The sequence below is a fragment of the Taudactylus pleione genome, unplaced genomic scaffold, assembly GCF_031769625.1.
Source record: "Taudactylus pleione unplaced genomic scaffold, aTauple2 ptg000073l, whole genome shotgun sequence".
In the NCBI taxonomy this organism is placed as follows: domain Eukaryota; kingdom Metazoa; phylum Chordata; class Amphibia; order Anura; family Myobatrachidae; genus Taudactylus; species Taudactylus pleione.
In genome coordinates this window covers 6590001-6607500 of record NW_028284475.1, presented here as the reverse complement: position 1 = coordinate 6607500, position 17500 = coordinate 6590001, and the positions used below count along the sequence as shown (strand labels likewise).

General features: G+C 44.0%; 1 protein-coding gene across 1 annotated transcript in view; it reads left to right on the top strand.

Annotated features, from left to right (window-relative positions):
* The window catches only part of LOC148532592 (basement membrane-specific heparan sulfate proteoglycan core protein-like), a 114732-nt gene that overhangs the window by 54829 nt on the left and 42403 nt on the right, over positions 1–17500 (top strand). Inside the window, 2 exon segments of the mRNA XM_088467519.1 lie at positions 12243–12266; positions 14417–14674. Coding sequence (XP_088323645.1) covers positions 12243–12266; positions 14417–14674 — 282 coding nt within the window.

Below are 17500 nucleotides of genomic sequence, written 5' to 3'. Positions count from 1 at the left end.
TACATGATAAGCAAGTTATGTTTGGTCTTGTTCTGATGCGTACGCTTTTTACAGCATCCCGGTGTTATCGGTGGAGAGATCGCATCATGCAAACTCAAGTTACGGATCGCAGAACTTACAAGCAACTAAATGTTTAGCTGTTGGAATGTTACAGGAGGTGTTATTAGAAAGATTCCCTGTTGTTAGAGGCAGGGGGAGTCTATTTGAATCAGCCTGTTAAATGTGCTGTAACATATGCTTCTCCTCTGGGAACCAATGACATCAGTAGGAAATTTCCCCTTTGTCTTGTTTTAGTCTGGGGGGGATAAATACATGTGCCCGAATACTGGTTTTTTAGTCCATGCTGAAGGTTGTATGAACTAAGGGTCTCTAGTCTGAGGTTATCTCTGGGTCCGGAGGCGCAGCGTATGTATACTGTACTTGGGTCTGTATTATTTCCTTTTACGCCTAAATTGTGTATGTATAGATTGCGTGTAACTGACTGTATTTTTACCTGAATAATACTTGTGCGTTGGAACCACAGATTCCACTCCTGTCTTTATTTGCGGTCATACTGCATACGCAATTAGCGTTATTTTTAGAGGTTTATAGGAAGGTTTTCAGAAGGTATAGGCAGGGGTATATAGAGGTTCTGATCCAGTTTCGTTAGTTGGGGGCTCGTAAAGAAGTCACATACCTGCTCACACGGTACATACGGTCATCGATATTTCAGCAAAGGGTGGAGTGGCCACATGCAGGGTTTGCCTGCAACCGCTTTGTGCTGAAAGATCGCTATCCGTCTCCGTGTGAATTAAGGAAGCTGACTAGAATCCAGGGACAAGAGAGGAAAAAGTTTGTTTTCCTCTGTTGATAGAACCTTGTGTTTAGAGGGGTGCCGCAGTATTGCGTACGCGGCTAAAACGCATTTTTGCGTACGCAGTTAAAAAGTCATTATACGGTTGTGTGGTAGTCGCATAATTGTGTATGCGGCCAGTCGCACAATAGCGTATACGCACTTCCGGTTCTGCTGCCACGTGTTTGAACAAAGCCATTGAAGTTTACATTTTTTTTTTATATTACCAATATCTGGGTTAACGTTTATTTTCCTGCGCAGGAAAAAAGTGTGTAACAGTAAATACTTGTTGAACAAAGTTAAGGGTATCGTATGATCCTTAAGGGCTAGGTGCAAGGGTTAGCCTAGCCGCTCGGTAAGCAGCTTTACCGTTCTATACACAGTAGCAGGTGTACATGTTGTCTTTGTTGTGTAGAGGTGCGTGAGAGTGGCCGACATATAAACTCTCATAGGTCTGGAAGTTACCTTACTAAAACTTATCCGGGTGTGGAAGTTGCCTGTTTCAAATCTTATCTAGGTGTGGAAGTGGCCTTACTAAATCTTATCCAGGTGTGTGGGCGCCGCCGACTTAAATCGTCCGCAGGTAGGTGAAAGTATCTTGATTGTCTTTCACCAGTTTCAATTTTTATTGAAAAGCGTAGGAGTTGTCTCAGAATGGGAGCCACGCAAACAGTAGAGATGTTAGGCAATGATGTGCTGCTAATGGAGGCTCCGATTGGATCAGCCCGTCGTATTATGCATACTAAGTACGGTACTTATGCAATAAGGTATTGTGATTTATGGTTTAATATGACGAGGAAGAGTGTTAGACCGTTTCCCAGAATTGGTAGTTTTGACAAAAATGTGTTAGATAATGTCCAGGATCACATCAGTATGGTGCGATCCCGAGAGAAAAAGATTAAGTATTTTGAATGTTTAAAACTATGGCAGCATGAAGGGGATGCTTGGCTTAAAAATGTGTAAACTACGCAAACTAGCGTTGCGAACGCATTGCCAGAAAATACATCCGCGACGCTGAGTTGCAATACGGGCGAGCCGCAAATTGGCGCGCACGTGCAGCAAGGTAGCGTCGTGGAGAGTATTGCCAGCAGTTCACGCTCACCTCCCCCACCTTATGTGGATGGAGGTGCAAGTACAGTTACCAAAAATACCCATAAAAATTTAACAAGCAACTTGTACCCTCTGTTAAGTAACCATAAAGAAAATGTTTATGATGTAGGTGATGAGCCTATTGTAATGTCTGCCATTTCCCATGCTGTGCAAATGATAGATGCTGCATCACCACAATCACGGGTGGTGCCGCCATCTCCATCGGTAACAGCAAGGGAAGTGTTAACACTCTGCACCCATAGAGGAAGTTGTTAATACCATACATAGCAGCAGCAGATTAAACCCCCAGCCAGGTAACCAGGTCAGAGGTAGCAACGCTGCCGGTCTGCATCCCATTCGGACAATAACTATCCCGAATGGAAATGCGGATGCAAACGGTGTAGTGCCCACGAGGGAAGTAGTAATGCATTGTCCATGGACAAGGGGAGAACTAAATTCCATCATAAATGATTTCCCTGATCCTAAAAAGGAATTAGCCAAATGTCAAAGATTTTTGAGAAATTTTGGTAGTTCTCATGAGCCCACTAATAAAGATTGGCGTGTGGTGTTAAGGGCCTGTCTACCACGCAATACCGACGTGACAAAATTTATCACGGACTGTGTATTGGATGGCGACGTTCCCTTAACAGACCAAGTAAACCAAGGTCGCATTGTGACTCAATTGGGTATATATTTTCCAGTAGTAGTTAACTGGAACAAAATCTTCACAATCAAACAAAAGGAGAGTGAAACTGCAGAAGACTATTGCGACCGGGCTATCACCCAGTACACTGGGATAGAAGATATTAAAGATAGCACTCACCACAGGGGAATGATAGTCACGGTACTCATGGATGGTCTGAAAGACGATTTAAAGATTCGGGTTCAGACCTCACAACCTGGCTGGAGGGGACTCACAATAGATAACCTCATAGAGTCTGCCATAGAACATGATAAAAATATCACAAAGAAGAGAGAGACCCAGAGCGAAAAACTAATGGCTGTCAGTATCAAAGCTCTGGAAGGAATAAAACAAAAATGAAGGTAGCGCTAATATTTACAGATCCTATAGGTATCGCTTTTAGAGGAAGGAAAAAAGGGGGCTCACCCTCCCTGATAGATATAGTGGATAAAAGAAAAACCTCTAGCGCATCCTATAGATACTAAATAAATGAAATAAGCAGTGATAATTATAATGCAGGTTTATTGATCATGCTAACTATTTAAAAAACACTGACTTACAACACGTAACAAATAACATAGAACTGTAGGACATACTAACATATAGAGTAGAGAAATAAAATAAAATAAAATAGAATAAAAAAGGGGGATGCAGACACGCTAAATAGCGAATTATTCTGGTCCCTATTCAGGATCAATATCCAGGAAGTTTCCTTTGGTAGTGAAATGTCTTTAATTCAACACATGTAGTCCAAAAATTAAATCCAAGCAGGGGGCGAAGTTGAAAAGTTTGCCGGCAAACTAAAGGGTACCTGATAAACTGCAGTATAACGTCCAGGTCCCCCTCCACTGTCATCAACGCGTTTCACCTGTCATTAGGCTTCCTCAGGATGGTGTGTGGGTCTCACTTCTGCCGCCTTATATACCTGCTTGATTGTCGCTCTCCGCCCAGCCGTACTACGTGTACTTCCGGTCGGCGGGCCGTCACATCCGGTTACGTCATATCCGGTTATCTCTTTGTTTTTCGTCTGGCCATTCATTCTGCACCTCTGATCCATGTGGTCCAGGCTTCACCGTCACTTCCTGTTCAGTCAGGATGCGCCGATCACCTGGTTCTCCCGCGTGGTCATCTGTGTACGTTCCCTCCGATATCGTCACTTCCCGTTTGGGAGTTGCCAGGAACCAAGATGGCCACGTGCAGTTGTATGTTGTCCGTCTTTTAGGGGAGTCCCTTTGATAGTATTCATCACATTTGTTCCTACTCTCAATAGGATACAATGGACGTCCATATTTGATCAAAATGAAAACCGTGATAATTCAAAGTTATTTTCCAAATTCATGTTAGTCAAGAGTATAGGTGGATTGATAAAAATACTGAAAATAAAATTAAAATAAATAAAAAATATATATATAAAAGAAAATAAAAAACAAAAAGAAAATAAAAATTAAAAATAAAATAAAGGAAAATAACAAGGAAGATACATATAACATCGGACATCACAAACACATAAATAACTACAGATGGGCTCCTAGTTTAGTATAAAGGAGATACCTCTGATAGTTTAGAGGTCAATGATCTGAGTTCATCCTCAAGTTTTCAGGAAAGGTGCCAAGTCAAAATCAATATTAAGGCCCCTAGGCTGTAATGTACCTAATTCAAAAATCAACTTTGTTTCCTCTTTTAGCAGAATATCATTAAGATTCCCTCCTCTCCATGGAATTTTTATTTGCTTTAGACCCACAAAAGACAGTTTGGAGGGATCGCTATCGTGCTTTTCCTGGAAATGCTTGGAGACACTATGGTTCTCCTTATTGTTTTTAATGTTGTTCAGATGTTCATTTATTCGTATGGACAATTTACGTATTGTTTTCCCTACATATTGGTACCACAAGGGCAAGATAGTAGGTAGATTATTCCCTTTGAGTCACATGATATTTTGTGCTTTATTTTGAAAACTTTCTTTGTAGTATGTGATATGATGTTACATGTAGGTTTAGTGGTGACACTTTTGGTTTTTTTACATGCGCTACATCTTCCACATTTGTAGAATCCTGAGATGTTTTCTTGTAGCCATGTATTTCTCTCCTCTTTTTCTATATGAAGATGACTTCTAACTAAATTATTCTTTATAGTCGGGGCTCTTCTATATACGATCCTCTGGAAGGAATGACAATAGCATCACAGCCAACCAACACACCTGCACCCACACACACACATGCACCTGAACAATTACACGTCCTCACCAATCCCACACCACAGCAAACACATCCTTACCCCACATATCATATACAACCACAGGTCCCATACTCATATCCCCCACAATATCCTTACCCTCCCTATCCTTACCCATACCCACCACCTTTCCCTCTTGCTCAAATCCCACAACAATCTTTTCATCCACCTCGTTCAAAATTATGTTTTAACTGTCACCAAGTGGGACACGTAAGTAAGGACTGCAAAATGAAGAACACCACACAGGAACACGAGTTTCCCATGGGTTCATAGGTAACCCCAGTATCTTCTCCCAGGCCTTATATGACTGTTTATAATCTTTTCAACCTATCAATGATCTGTTCTAATGTAAAATGTGGATGATTTATTGTTGTATTTTAGGTCATGTTTGAATGATATTAAACGGTTGTGCTTTATCTCCCACTCATAGGACACAAGGTTGCTGAGGATAAACGGCAGCCATGCCAGGCTGAGGTCGACTACTCGGAATACTATCCAAAACAGTGGCACAGGCATTATTTAGAACAGTAGCTAGTAATAACAAGATTTAATTGCAGGAACCTGTATGCAGATACTATATCCCTAGAATTATTAAAAATGATAGGGGGACTTATTTTACAGGTGACGTTTCCAAGAACATGTGTAAGATGATGGGTAACAACACTGAGATTATCCCAGACTGTCTTTTCCTTTATTTGCCCCCCTTTGAGATACTGTTCAAACAGGCAGCCTCATGTGAAAATATGATGAGGTTACTGTGCAGGGTCTCACGAAGATGAATGAGAATAACCGAAATTGAAAGTGTTATTAACTAACATGTCTAATGCAAACTGTCACGATGTCAAAATCTGGAAGAATTTATGATCCAAATTTTTTTAGCTCAGGTCGTTTGACTGATCGGTGGAAAGGTCCGTATCTGATGATACAGCATCCTCAAAGGGTGGCCAGGGAAGATACGTGGGTCCATTCCACTCACTATAGGGAGGTTAACCAACCGGTGGAGATACAAGGCAGAGACAAGGCCGATAACGTGGACCTGTCGATTGCGAGCTTGTGCCGGAAGAATTAAAAAGGTGACGGTGAGATATCTGAGCTAAAGAAATGTGTAGATCAGTGGTTCCAGCAATGGAGTGGTCTGCTGTGGTCATCCTAGTTCTTTTCTTTCCAGAGTTTTTGTCATGATGATCTGTTTGGGGATACTCAGTGTCTGTGATGGGGGACCAATAAAGGAGATGTGAGCTGATGGCGGAGCTCATGGAGTGGAGTCAGGAGGAGTGCAATGCCAATCAGGGGAGTTTCTGACCAATTTTAGTATTGTAATTGTTATGTTATTTGGGAAAAATATTTCCAGAAGTTATGACCCTCACACATTTTGAAATGTTGGGAATACATAAAAACACACCGTCACCATATCTTCACACACAATATGAACACAGAGGCAAGAGAAATATGATACCTGGTGATATGCATAAAGCCTCTCAGTTAATCAGTGAGACAACTGGCTTCCAAGTTTTAGTCGCCCTGGATCCCACTAGGATTGCTAGGGGTACATTAAATATTAGATATATCCAGGAACTTGCTAAATTGATAGATAATATCACCGAGATGTATGATGACACATTCAGGTACACAGGGAGAGAATTGCAAGCGTACAAGAAAGAACTAGTGCAACACAGGCTAGTGTTGAATTATTTAACTGCTGTTACTGGAGGGTATTGCATAACGTTAGCCACCCAATTTGGAGTAAAGTGTTGCACTTATGTCACCAATGATACCAGCGACCCTAAGGAGGTGATAGATCAGAAGATGGATGAGATTCTGCAGCTAAAGTGGGAGTTTCGTAAGAACCATAACGCATCAGTGGCTGAAGCAGGGGAAAAGATAGAAGGATGGGTGTCATGGCTGAACCCAGTGAAATGGTTCTCTGGTCTAGGGGAATGGGTCCAGGAAGTGATCGCCAGCATAGACAAATTCTTGATCCTTATACTGATTGTCATCATAGTAATTGGCATATGCGTCTGGTGTGTTCCTATTGTGTTGAAGTGTGGAAAATGTAAAAACAGAGTGAAACGAAAGAATGAAACAATGATGGTGGTCAGAAATGATAATATGTATACCGAGGTAGATACAGAACTGCATTACAACCCTGAGCTAGGAAGTACCATCATTTAAATATATAATATTTAGACATGCATAGAAGATATTAATGAAATGTTATTTATAGAACACCTCAGACAATGTAATGTCTCAAATTCCCCTTCAAGACTGCTGTTATAAGACTAGTGCATTCCCACACCTGTCACATGATCTTCCAGGATCCACGGTGTGCGTATAATAGTAGTTTTATGTCCCCACCCAGAGACACATTATTGATGGATTAAGACCCACCTTGTGCCATCCCAGAATAACACTAAATAATATGTAAATGTAAGCCTAAAATAAATTTAAATAGCAAATTGTGATAGCATGTTGTTTGCTATCAAAGGGTGGACTGTCGAAGCTGAATAATTGGCTGAGACAAGTTCATTTTGCGAATGGCTGCCTAAGCGCCATTTTAGGTGAACTCACAATATAGTACATTTGGCGATATTTATAATAGCACTATGCGATCGCTTCTTTCATCATTTCTCATACACACAATGATACTCCCAAGAGCGCTATTAACTAATCGCATATTAGCGAATGCATAAGACTTTGTATGAAACCGCTGAAAAAGTAGCTTTATGCGCTCGCATCTGCCCCAAGTTAACTAGCGTCCTTATACAAAACCCTGAACACCCACACATTTCATATTCACTCATAAGGTTCAATAAGCATCAAATGTATGATTCAAGTTGGTTAAGTTAGTTTAAATGCTGAGAAATAAAGGTTTTTGATAACTAAGGTATTATACATGATAAGCAAGTTATGTTTGGTCTTGTTCTGATGCGTACGCTTTTTACAGCATCCCGGTGTTATCGGTGGAGAGATCGCATCATGCAAACTCAAGTTACGGATCGCAGAACTTACAAGCAACTAAATGTTTAGCTGTTGGAATGTTACAGGAGGTGTTATTAGAAAGATTCCCCTGCTGTTAGAGGCAGGGGGAGTCTATTTGAATCAGCCTGTTAAATGTGCTGTAACATATGCTTCTCCTCTGGGAACCAATGACATCAGTAGGAAATTTCCCCTTTGTCCTGTTTTAGTCTGGGGGGGATAAATACATGTGTCCGAATACTGGTTAGTTAGTCCATGCTGAATGCTGTATGTACTGAGGGTCTCTAGTCTGAGGTCTATCTCTGGGTCCGGAGGCGCAGCGTATGTATACTGTACTTGGGTCTGTATTATTTCCTTTTACGCCTAAATTGTGTATGTATAGATTGCGTGTAACTGACTGTACTTTTACCTGAATAATACTTGTGCTTTGGAACCACAGATTCCACTCCTGTCTTTATTTGCGGTCATACTGCGTACACAATTAGCATTATTTTTAGAGGTTTATAGGAAGGTTTTCAGAAGGTATAGGCAGGGGTATATAGAGGTTCTGATCCAGTTTCGTTACAAGCCGTGGGGGTACAGAGAGCTTTCAAGTCCCTTTTGAGGATTTGTGTGGAAAGGTTTCTATAGGTAACGCCATCTATATAGAATGCGTTGCCTATCGGGTACAAGCTTTGTAAAGTATCACTTTCCTGAGGTTGATACATATGGGGATTGCCGTAAACCAAGCTTGAACACGTTTTAAGCTGGGTACACACTAGACGATGTGTGTACCCAGCGATGTCTGATGCGGCGGGTCCGGTGGGGGTGCTGGCATCGGTAAGTGCATACACACTTGCCAATACTGGCAACAACGAATGATGGCGCGCGGGGGTTGGGGGGGCTGTTGCAGAGCTGTGCTGCACTCGTTAACAATATCCGGGTGCGCACATCGTTCATCGTTTAGGACAATTTGAACAATCTATCGTTCAAATAAATCATCCAATGTGTACGGGGCTTAAATGTTAGTATTTTCCTCCCATCAGCTGACTATAGACTACACGATGCAACCAAATGTAGCGACTGAATGATATCCCAGTGCCTCCAAAGCCGGCATGACTTTTCTGGGAATCACCTGCACTTCCCAGCATGGAATAGACTGAGTGACGCTCAATCCTACTTGTTAATCAAATTAAACGATCCCGACCATTTTCATGCTGTGAATTATTACCGCTCATGTCCATAAACTGAATGACAATCGCACAGAACAGTAGTTTCCTCAGCTCAGTATACGGCCAGCATTACAGAGAGGGGCAGTAACTGATGCCCCACAGCCCTCAGTATGGATGGTGGAGGGGAGAGGCGGATGAAGGAAGAGGTTACAATAGTCCATGCAGGAAATGATGAGTGTATGAACCAGGGTTTTTGTTACTTTGAGTGGGTAAGGGGCTGATTTTGACAGTGCTGCGCAGGACTGTGAGGGAGGCACCAAGGACAGCGCTAAGGCATTGGGCATTGGGAACAGGGGAGACAGTGATATTGTCGACTGTGAGGGAGGTGTGGGGAAGGGTAGTGGCAAAGCCGGGGAGGGGGAGGGGGCTATAGTAAGCTCAGATTCGGACCACCAGAAATTTCCCCATCATTCCTGTGCTCGGTGGTAGTGTTGAGTTTGTCTCCAGGGAACCCGTACTTCCCTATTATAATGTGCAAAACGTTTGGGGCAGGAACATAGGGTGTCAGATTATTTCCTGTAATTTGTTTTTCTATAAATTAAAAAGCGTAACTACAAAAGAGGAAGTGATTAGTGCCTGCAGACTGGTAGCTGGCACACACTGCGTAGTCACCATGTCCGTCCTGGCATCCATCATCCTAATCTGTAAGTACAGTAACCTTCTCTTACTATCTCTATGTGACCAGATAAATAGATACGTGGAGATCAGGATCTTAGAGATGGAATCACAGTTATAGATGGGTAATATTGTGCTGCGTTAGATATCACTGTGGGTTTTACAGCTGTCTGTGATTTATACCGGTAATGAAATGAAATCTTACAGAAATGTATGTTTATAATTAATAATATAAATCTTTAAACATGTTAAAGTCATGAACGGTTTCAGATAGTAAATAGTTTTATTCTTTAAGGCACTACATATATTATGCAATTCTGCCTATTTACTGCAATTCACTTAAAGTGAGAAGTACATGTGAGTTATTTTCGTGTTGAGACTCTTTGAATGAAGTTTGTGTGTTTTGTACTGTGACATAAACGTGTTTGAATCACAAACATAATTAGGGCAGTCTCATGTACTTTAGGGGCTGCGTGTGTGGCCCTCCAACCTTCAAAAAAGGGCCACACATTACCCTTAACTTTAGTCATGATGAAACAGCCCAAAACAAACCTGGTGCCCCCCCCCCCCCTGTCACTGATCTCCAAATGCCCCCTATGCTCCTCACATGCCCCAAATTTACAACATATACCCCCAGCACGGTCATTGGGGGTGCGTACAATGTACCCAGGGACTGACCCTTCTAGAGGCCAACAAAGCCACAAGACTGTGGAACACCCTGCCCCCAGCATAAGACACCGCTTCTGCACATGGCACATGAGTGGGGGTAGCCACAGTCCCCAGGACTGAGCTCTCGACAGGACTAATAGTCAGATTCCCCACTTGCTACTAAATACCCCCACATGCCCTCAGACCCCACAAATCCTCTGACTTCACCACATGCCCTCACATCTTCTACATGTCACATCCACTTCTGCACGTGTCTTACACCTCCCCACATGCCCCATCTATGCCAGTCACACCTCCCCACATGCCCCATCTATGCCAGTCACACCTCCCGACATGCCACATCTATGCCAGTCACACCTCCCCACGTGCCACATCTATGCCAGTCACACCTCCCCACATGCCACATCTATGCCAGTCACACCTCCCCACATGCCCCATCTATGCCAGTCACACCTCCCCACATATAACATTATTGTTCCCCACATTTCTGAACTCCCTCTCCTATCTACAGCCTAAAATGACTTACCCTCTCAGTCACAGCCTGTAGAGGAAGGAGGGGAGAGCACATTGTGCAGGATATAATGTGGACGCCATGTTACCGGAGACCAGCGCATGTGCAGTTGACTTTGGGGAAAAAAGCCTAAAGCCAAGCATACACTATACAATTATCTGTCCAATCTGGCTGTTTGGAATGAATGGGAGGGGCTGGGCTGCACATCCTAATATTAAACATGATAATAGGTGCTACCATGCTGAGACCAGTAGTTCTACAGCAAAAAGGAGAGGGGGGGGGGGGGGGGGAGGAGCATGTACACACTATAAGCACTAAGAATACAAGTGATCAAAATATCTATAATAGACTGCAATAATTAACATGGTTTTAAATGTAAGGTTTCTTAGTACATGTTTGGCCAAAGATGTTTGCCCACCTACCACGTCACGGTGAACCTTATACAGGTGGGTCCCTATCATCTCTAATACTGACACACTAATTAATTTATCTAGGTCTTACCTATCATAGAGCCCATTAGATGTGTGTACTGCAATGCAAGGACCCATACCAGTTAAAATCACCTGGGGCAGGCAGGAAGAGTGCTAGCCCAAAGAAGGGGTCTCACATTCAGAATGTACCTTAAATACACACACACAGGATACCTGTGTGTGAATACCTGGTAATGTATGGGAGCACATGACAATCATCCATTTGCTCACAAACACTGGAAAATAGCCAAAAATGGTCGTTCAGCCAAATTGTTCAAATTGGTTAAATTTGTGTGTTTTAACCAATTTTATTTGTCCTTTTTTCAGTGTTTAAAACCATATGATCTACTGTCATTTGCTCCCATACATTACCACTTATGAAATGCTTGTAATTTTACTTCAGTATACCATAGTAACCTCTGACAAAAAGGTCTAAAAACACTGAGGGGTCTATGTACTAAGCAGTGACAGAGTGAAAAGTGATAAGTCTGTGATAAGTGCCAGCCAATCAGTTCCCAACTGTCATCTCACAGGCTGTTTTTGAAAAATGACAGTTGGGAGCCGATTGGCTGGTACCTTATCCCTTTTCACTTTGTCACTTATCACTGCTTAGTACAAAGACCCCTGAAGCAGCAAACTTTGTGAAAACCAATACTTGTGTCATTCTTAAAACTTTTGACCACGGATGTACTTTTAGTATATACTTTATGAACCCATTCCATGGTGTTAGGGACACTTACCCCTCCCTCCTGCTTGTCCTCTTCTCATATCGGACAGCAGAGACCGCGCTCCACATGTGCGGATCAAACACTTCCTTATATTGAAAGGGAAGCGATGCAGAGGGCTCCAACTGGGCAAACCCAATGGACATTATGAATTGTATAAAGCCGATGATTGTATTGGATTTCTTTAAGATGAGATTTCTATTTACTCGTTACTGTTTCTTTTCTTTCAGTATCAGTATTTGTGAAGAATTCATGTAAGTACATTACAGTATCCCTGTAAAGAGCTGATTATTTATTAGTAGAAAGTAATGTAGAACACATCTCGTGTTTAGTAGTACTTTTAGCCTTTTGTTCTGTAAATGGCCACATTTAGGGGTCTAAGGGCCTAATTCACTACGGAACGCAACTGCGTACGCAATAGCGATTACGCATGTACAGTAGTTCAACTGTTATAGTGTGCTAATCCATTGCGATCGCTATGCCGTCGCAGCACTACACAAGGACGCCCACCTTACCTTACACACATCCGTAATGTTTAGCAAGACTGTGAAACCATCGGTAACAGTGAGTACCATCGCAGCCTCACGCACACTTGCACAAGCTCTGGCCTTACTCAGGATTTGCTAACTTCCACGCACGCTTCGAGGCCTCAGGCTGTAACTGGCACACCTGCGTTTCGCCGACCATCCCTGTCACCACCCACAAATGGCACTTTCTGTCAATCACTCTGCGAAGGGTCTGCGTAGTCCCGATCGCAGTGGCTAGCTCACGCACTGCTATGCATATGTATGTGAAAAATGCAACGATTGGCCAATTGCGTGTGTAATTGCAGTTGCGTACAATAGTGAATCAAGCCCTATTGACTAAGCCTTAGTTGGAGATAAAGTGGACGGAGCTAAAGTACCAACCAATCGGCTCCTGTCATTTTTCAAACACAGTCTGTGACATGGCAGTTAGGAACTCATTGGTTGGTTTATCTCTCTTCACTTTATCTCTCGCCAGGGATTAGTTCATAGACCCCTTATATGATGCCTAGGTGGGTATGGGAATTGGGGAGCCCTGCAAGAAGTGGTAGCTACTCTCACCAAGCAATGGATCCCAGTAGCCAGATTAAGTAGTCCTATGTGCCAGGGGAGTTAGCAGCAGGGATTGCTGGAATAAGGTACACTGCAAAGTACTATGGCAGCTTGCTCTGTTGGCTGGGGGATTTACATAGTCCCAGTGAGCATGGGATTGGCTGCACAGGAAGTGGGCGTGCTTTATGCAAATTCATAAAAATGTTCTCCTAGATAAGAAGGGAGATAAACAACTGCTATTGTGGTTGGCCGGAAATATCTCACTCCCCAAACCTGTGTTTACGTCCAACTTAATTTATTTTGTATAAGTACTGTATAAGTCTAACGTTATGTGCAAATGCATTCGGGCCACCAAGTCACATTGCGGGCCCAGGAACGACAGGGGGTGTGGCCAAATTCTGGGAGGTGTGACCCACTCCTATTCGGAAAACAAAACCAAAACAATGAAATTCTCCTGCACAGCTTGTGACAATGCTGGTCCTGGGTAATTATTACCCACTCCCCTGTCTCTCTGCAACATTATGTCTCCCCAATCATGTTGACCTACCAAGTGCAGGTCTATATGCTTTTAACAACGTTGGAGGCAAAGAAAAGATGATGACCCCTATCCTAGTACTGAGAGCTAAGGGGCTCTTCCAAGCCAATCAGATGCGGTGGGGACTTCTCTTCTTTTTGTCTAAAGACTTAAAAAGTTGTTTTTGTTTGAAAAATAGTAATAGAATTTGGGGCCTATTTATAGAATAATATTTCTGGGAAATCCCCAGGAAAAAATACAAGTTTTCGGGGGATCGTGACATATATTAAGTTTCCCCTGAATGTATAATGTTCTAAGCTTTCCTTTCAGAGTACACTGAGGGGGAGATTTATCAAACCTTGGAGAGAGAGGAGGTGGAGGTGTCCCCATAGTAACTAGTCAGATCCTGTCATTGTATAGACTGTTAGATAGCTGATAACTACAAGCTGATTGGGAACTTCTCTACTTTATCTCTCTCAAAGGTTTGATACATCTCCCCCTGTGAGATTAAACTGCGTTAAGCTCAATAAACACTGTAAAAATGGGGGTGTTCTAAGATGTTTGCCCATTAGTATATATGGGCAAATTGCCTCAGTCGCCATGGGGGTTTGATTAATACATTCATAATATCGATAAACCCTGCGTACTATAAGATGCTGAAAGGTTTATGAAAAATCAGCGGCTAATAAATTTGACGCTAAACCATGTTGAAATCATTCTTTTTAAAAAAAAAATTTAATAACTACCTGAAGTCTCCCTCCCTGTCATGTGGCAGCGTATGTACTATACGTGCATTTTAACATCTGTTTTGTAGGTGGCGCAGTCAGACCTGTCGTGACATTTACTCCTAACTGGGAAACTGTATATGAAGGTGATAAAGTCACTTTATCATGTGATGTGGAATCTACGGCACAATATAACTACTATTACTGGTATCAAAACCATAAGTATTCAGAGGAGCACGGACAGAAATTTATAATTACATCTGCAGAAGAGAAAGACAGTGGAGAATATAAGTGTTGGGCTGGTGGTGATTATAGTCTCCCTGCCAGGCTACTTGTTATCTCTAAGGGTGAGTTATGTTTCTCTAATATGAGCTGTGACTTATATTTATGTGACGTGTGAGAAACATTTTATACTGTACCTCTATCTATATAGGTTAGTGTGACAGACAGTGATTGTAATAACAATATACCTCACAGGTACTGTATCCAAGCATTGTGTTTCTTTTACTTGCATTACAGTATATTCTTTGAAAAATTCTAATATATGGCAATTGGCGGTCAGTGAGGTTCAGAATTAAAAATATATATTCACCATTTCCAATCGGGAAATGTTCACCATGTGATCCAGACGAGAATCCATCCTTAATCTTCTGATGAATCCCTCTGATGTAGTTCTGTGAGTCCACTAGATGAAGTCTATTGTCCTCTGCATCAAAAAAATAACATACAGCATAGCACAATCTGTCTGTATAGATGTCGCTTATGCTGTATCAATCACCCAAAACACTCTGCAATAAAGTCAACACCACTTTCTGGATGGGTTGGGTACAGGATGCCTTGCAGTCAGAATCCCGACAGGTTTAGGATACTGACACTTGTCAGTCAGTACCCTAACCCTCCCCCCTTAGGGAATCCGTATGATTTACCGCTGGCCGCATGACCGGCAGTTCAAATCCCGATAGCGGCAGCCCGACAGAGGAGGAAATCCCGATTGTCCGAAGGTAAGTACTAACCTATTTCTAACCCTAACCCTCCCTTAGGGGTGCCTAACCCTAACCTCCCCCTATAAGTGCCTAAACCTAACCCCCCTTCCCCGCAGCCTAAACCTAACGCTCACCAAAGCCCCCCCACGGCTGTACGCGCCCAGCTTACCTTTAATTGGTAAGCCAGGTGTCGGGCTCCCGGCGTAGGTCTAATGACAGGCGTCGGGATTTTGACTCCTGTCATTAGTGCCTTGCCAGGATTAGACAGTCGGGATTACGTCCTTCGGCTTCCCAACTGCTTTCCCCCCTTAGTGTCTAACCCTAACCCTCCCCCTAGTACCTAACCCTAACCCCCGTACTTACCGTTGGTATTCTGACAGATGTCGGGATTCCAGCATCCAGAATTCTACCTGCCATTAATCCCGACCGTCGGGATTATAACTACCTCCCTTCTGAACATATCATTAATTCTTTGAAAGCCCAATGATGAAACTAAATGTTGGCAAACAGTATGTGGGGATCTCATCTCCTTAGGTCAGGGGTGTTCAAACCGTGGTTCGTGGAGCCAGTGGTGTAACTTTATCCCAGGTGCCCGGAGGCAAGATAAATGTTGGTGCCCCCCCCAAATTAAAATTTACCACCCCCCTAGCACCTATGCCAGCCCCAGCTGCCGCCACCCCCCTATGCAGTTCCTTTTATACAGTTCCCCAAGTAGTGGTCCCCCTATGCAGTACCTCCAGTAGTGGTGCCCCCAATTGTAGTGGCCCCTGTAGTGCCCCCAATAGTAAGGCCCCTGTAGTGCCCCCAATAGTAAGGCCCCTGTAGTGCCCCCAATAGCAAGGCCCCTGTAGTGCCCCCATATGATGCTCCCATATGATGCCCCAGTAGTAATGCCGCTGTAGTTCCCCCATATGATACCCCCAGTAGTATACCCCCAGTCGTAAGGTCCCTGTAGTGCCACTAGTAAGCCCCCTGTTATGCCCCCTGTTATTCCCCCAGTTGTAAGCCCCCTGTAGTGCCACTAGTAAGCCCCCTGTAGTGCCCCCTCCCATAGTGCCCCTGTAGTGCCACTAGTAAGCCCCCTGTAGTGCCACTAGTAAGCCCCCTGTAGTGCCCCCCATAATGCCACTAGTAAGCCCCCTATAATGCCCCCCCTGTAATGCCCCCAGTAGTGCCACTACTGAGCCACCTGTAGTCCCCCCTGTAATGCCCCCAGTAGTGCCACTAGTAAGCCACCTGTAGTCCCCCCCCTGTAGTGCCACTAGTAAGCCACCTGTAGTCCCCCCTGTAATGCCCCCAGTTGTGCCACTAGTGAGCCACCTGTAGTGCCCCCCCTGTAATGACCCCAGTAGTGCCACTAGTGAGCCACCTGTAGTTCCCCCTGTAATGCCCCCAGTAGTGCCAATAGTAAGCCACCTGTAATGCCCCCAGTAGTGCCAATAGTAAGCCACCTGTAGTCCCCCCTGTAATGCCCTTAGTAGTGCCACTAGTAAGCCACCTGTAATGCCCCCAGTAGTAAGACCTCTCCAGTGAGCACTCCGCATGCACACATACAAAAAAAACAACAATAATACTTACCTTGAACCCCGCTCCAGTGCTGCTGCCGTCGTTCCCCGGCGTCCGCTCCTCGGAACTATGGGAGTGACATCATGACGTCACTCCCATAGTTCACTGCGCAACCTGGAAGACAGAGCTCAGGAGTGAGCTCCGTCCTCCGGCTGCTCCTGGCACCGGGGGGATGGAGGAAAGATGGAGCGGGCGCCCGCTGGTAACACACTCAGCGGGCGCCCGGCAAATGGAGACGGAAGGGGGTGCAACCTCTGTAGGTATCAGTGGTGCTCCTACATGCAGTGCCCGTCGACAATGGAGCCAGGTGCCCCCTTCAGGGCTGGCGCCCGGCGGCAAATGACTCCATTGTCTCCGGGAGTTCCGCCACTGCGTGGAGCCATTCCTCGTGGCCTGCCGATGGTTACTGTAGTCCAGACCGCAGTGAGTGCAGTCTGAACTACACACAGAAACAAGCATACCGCCGCCGGCGCCAGGCAGCTATGTGTTTGTTTTGGCAGCCAGTGAGAGTCAGACAGACTCTCACTGGCTGCTGCATCCACTGCAGGAGCCGGGCTGGAGTTCAGTAATGAGCTCCGCCTTCTGGCTCCCGCAGTGAGTGATGGGAGAGACGTCATGGCATCT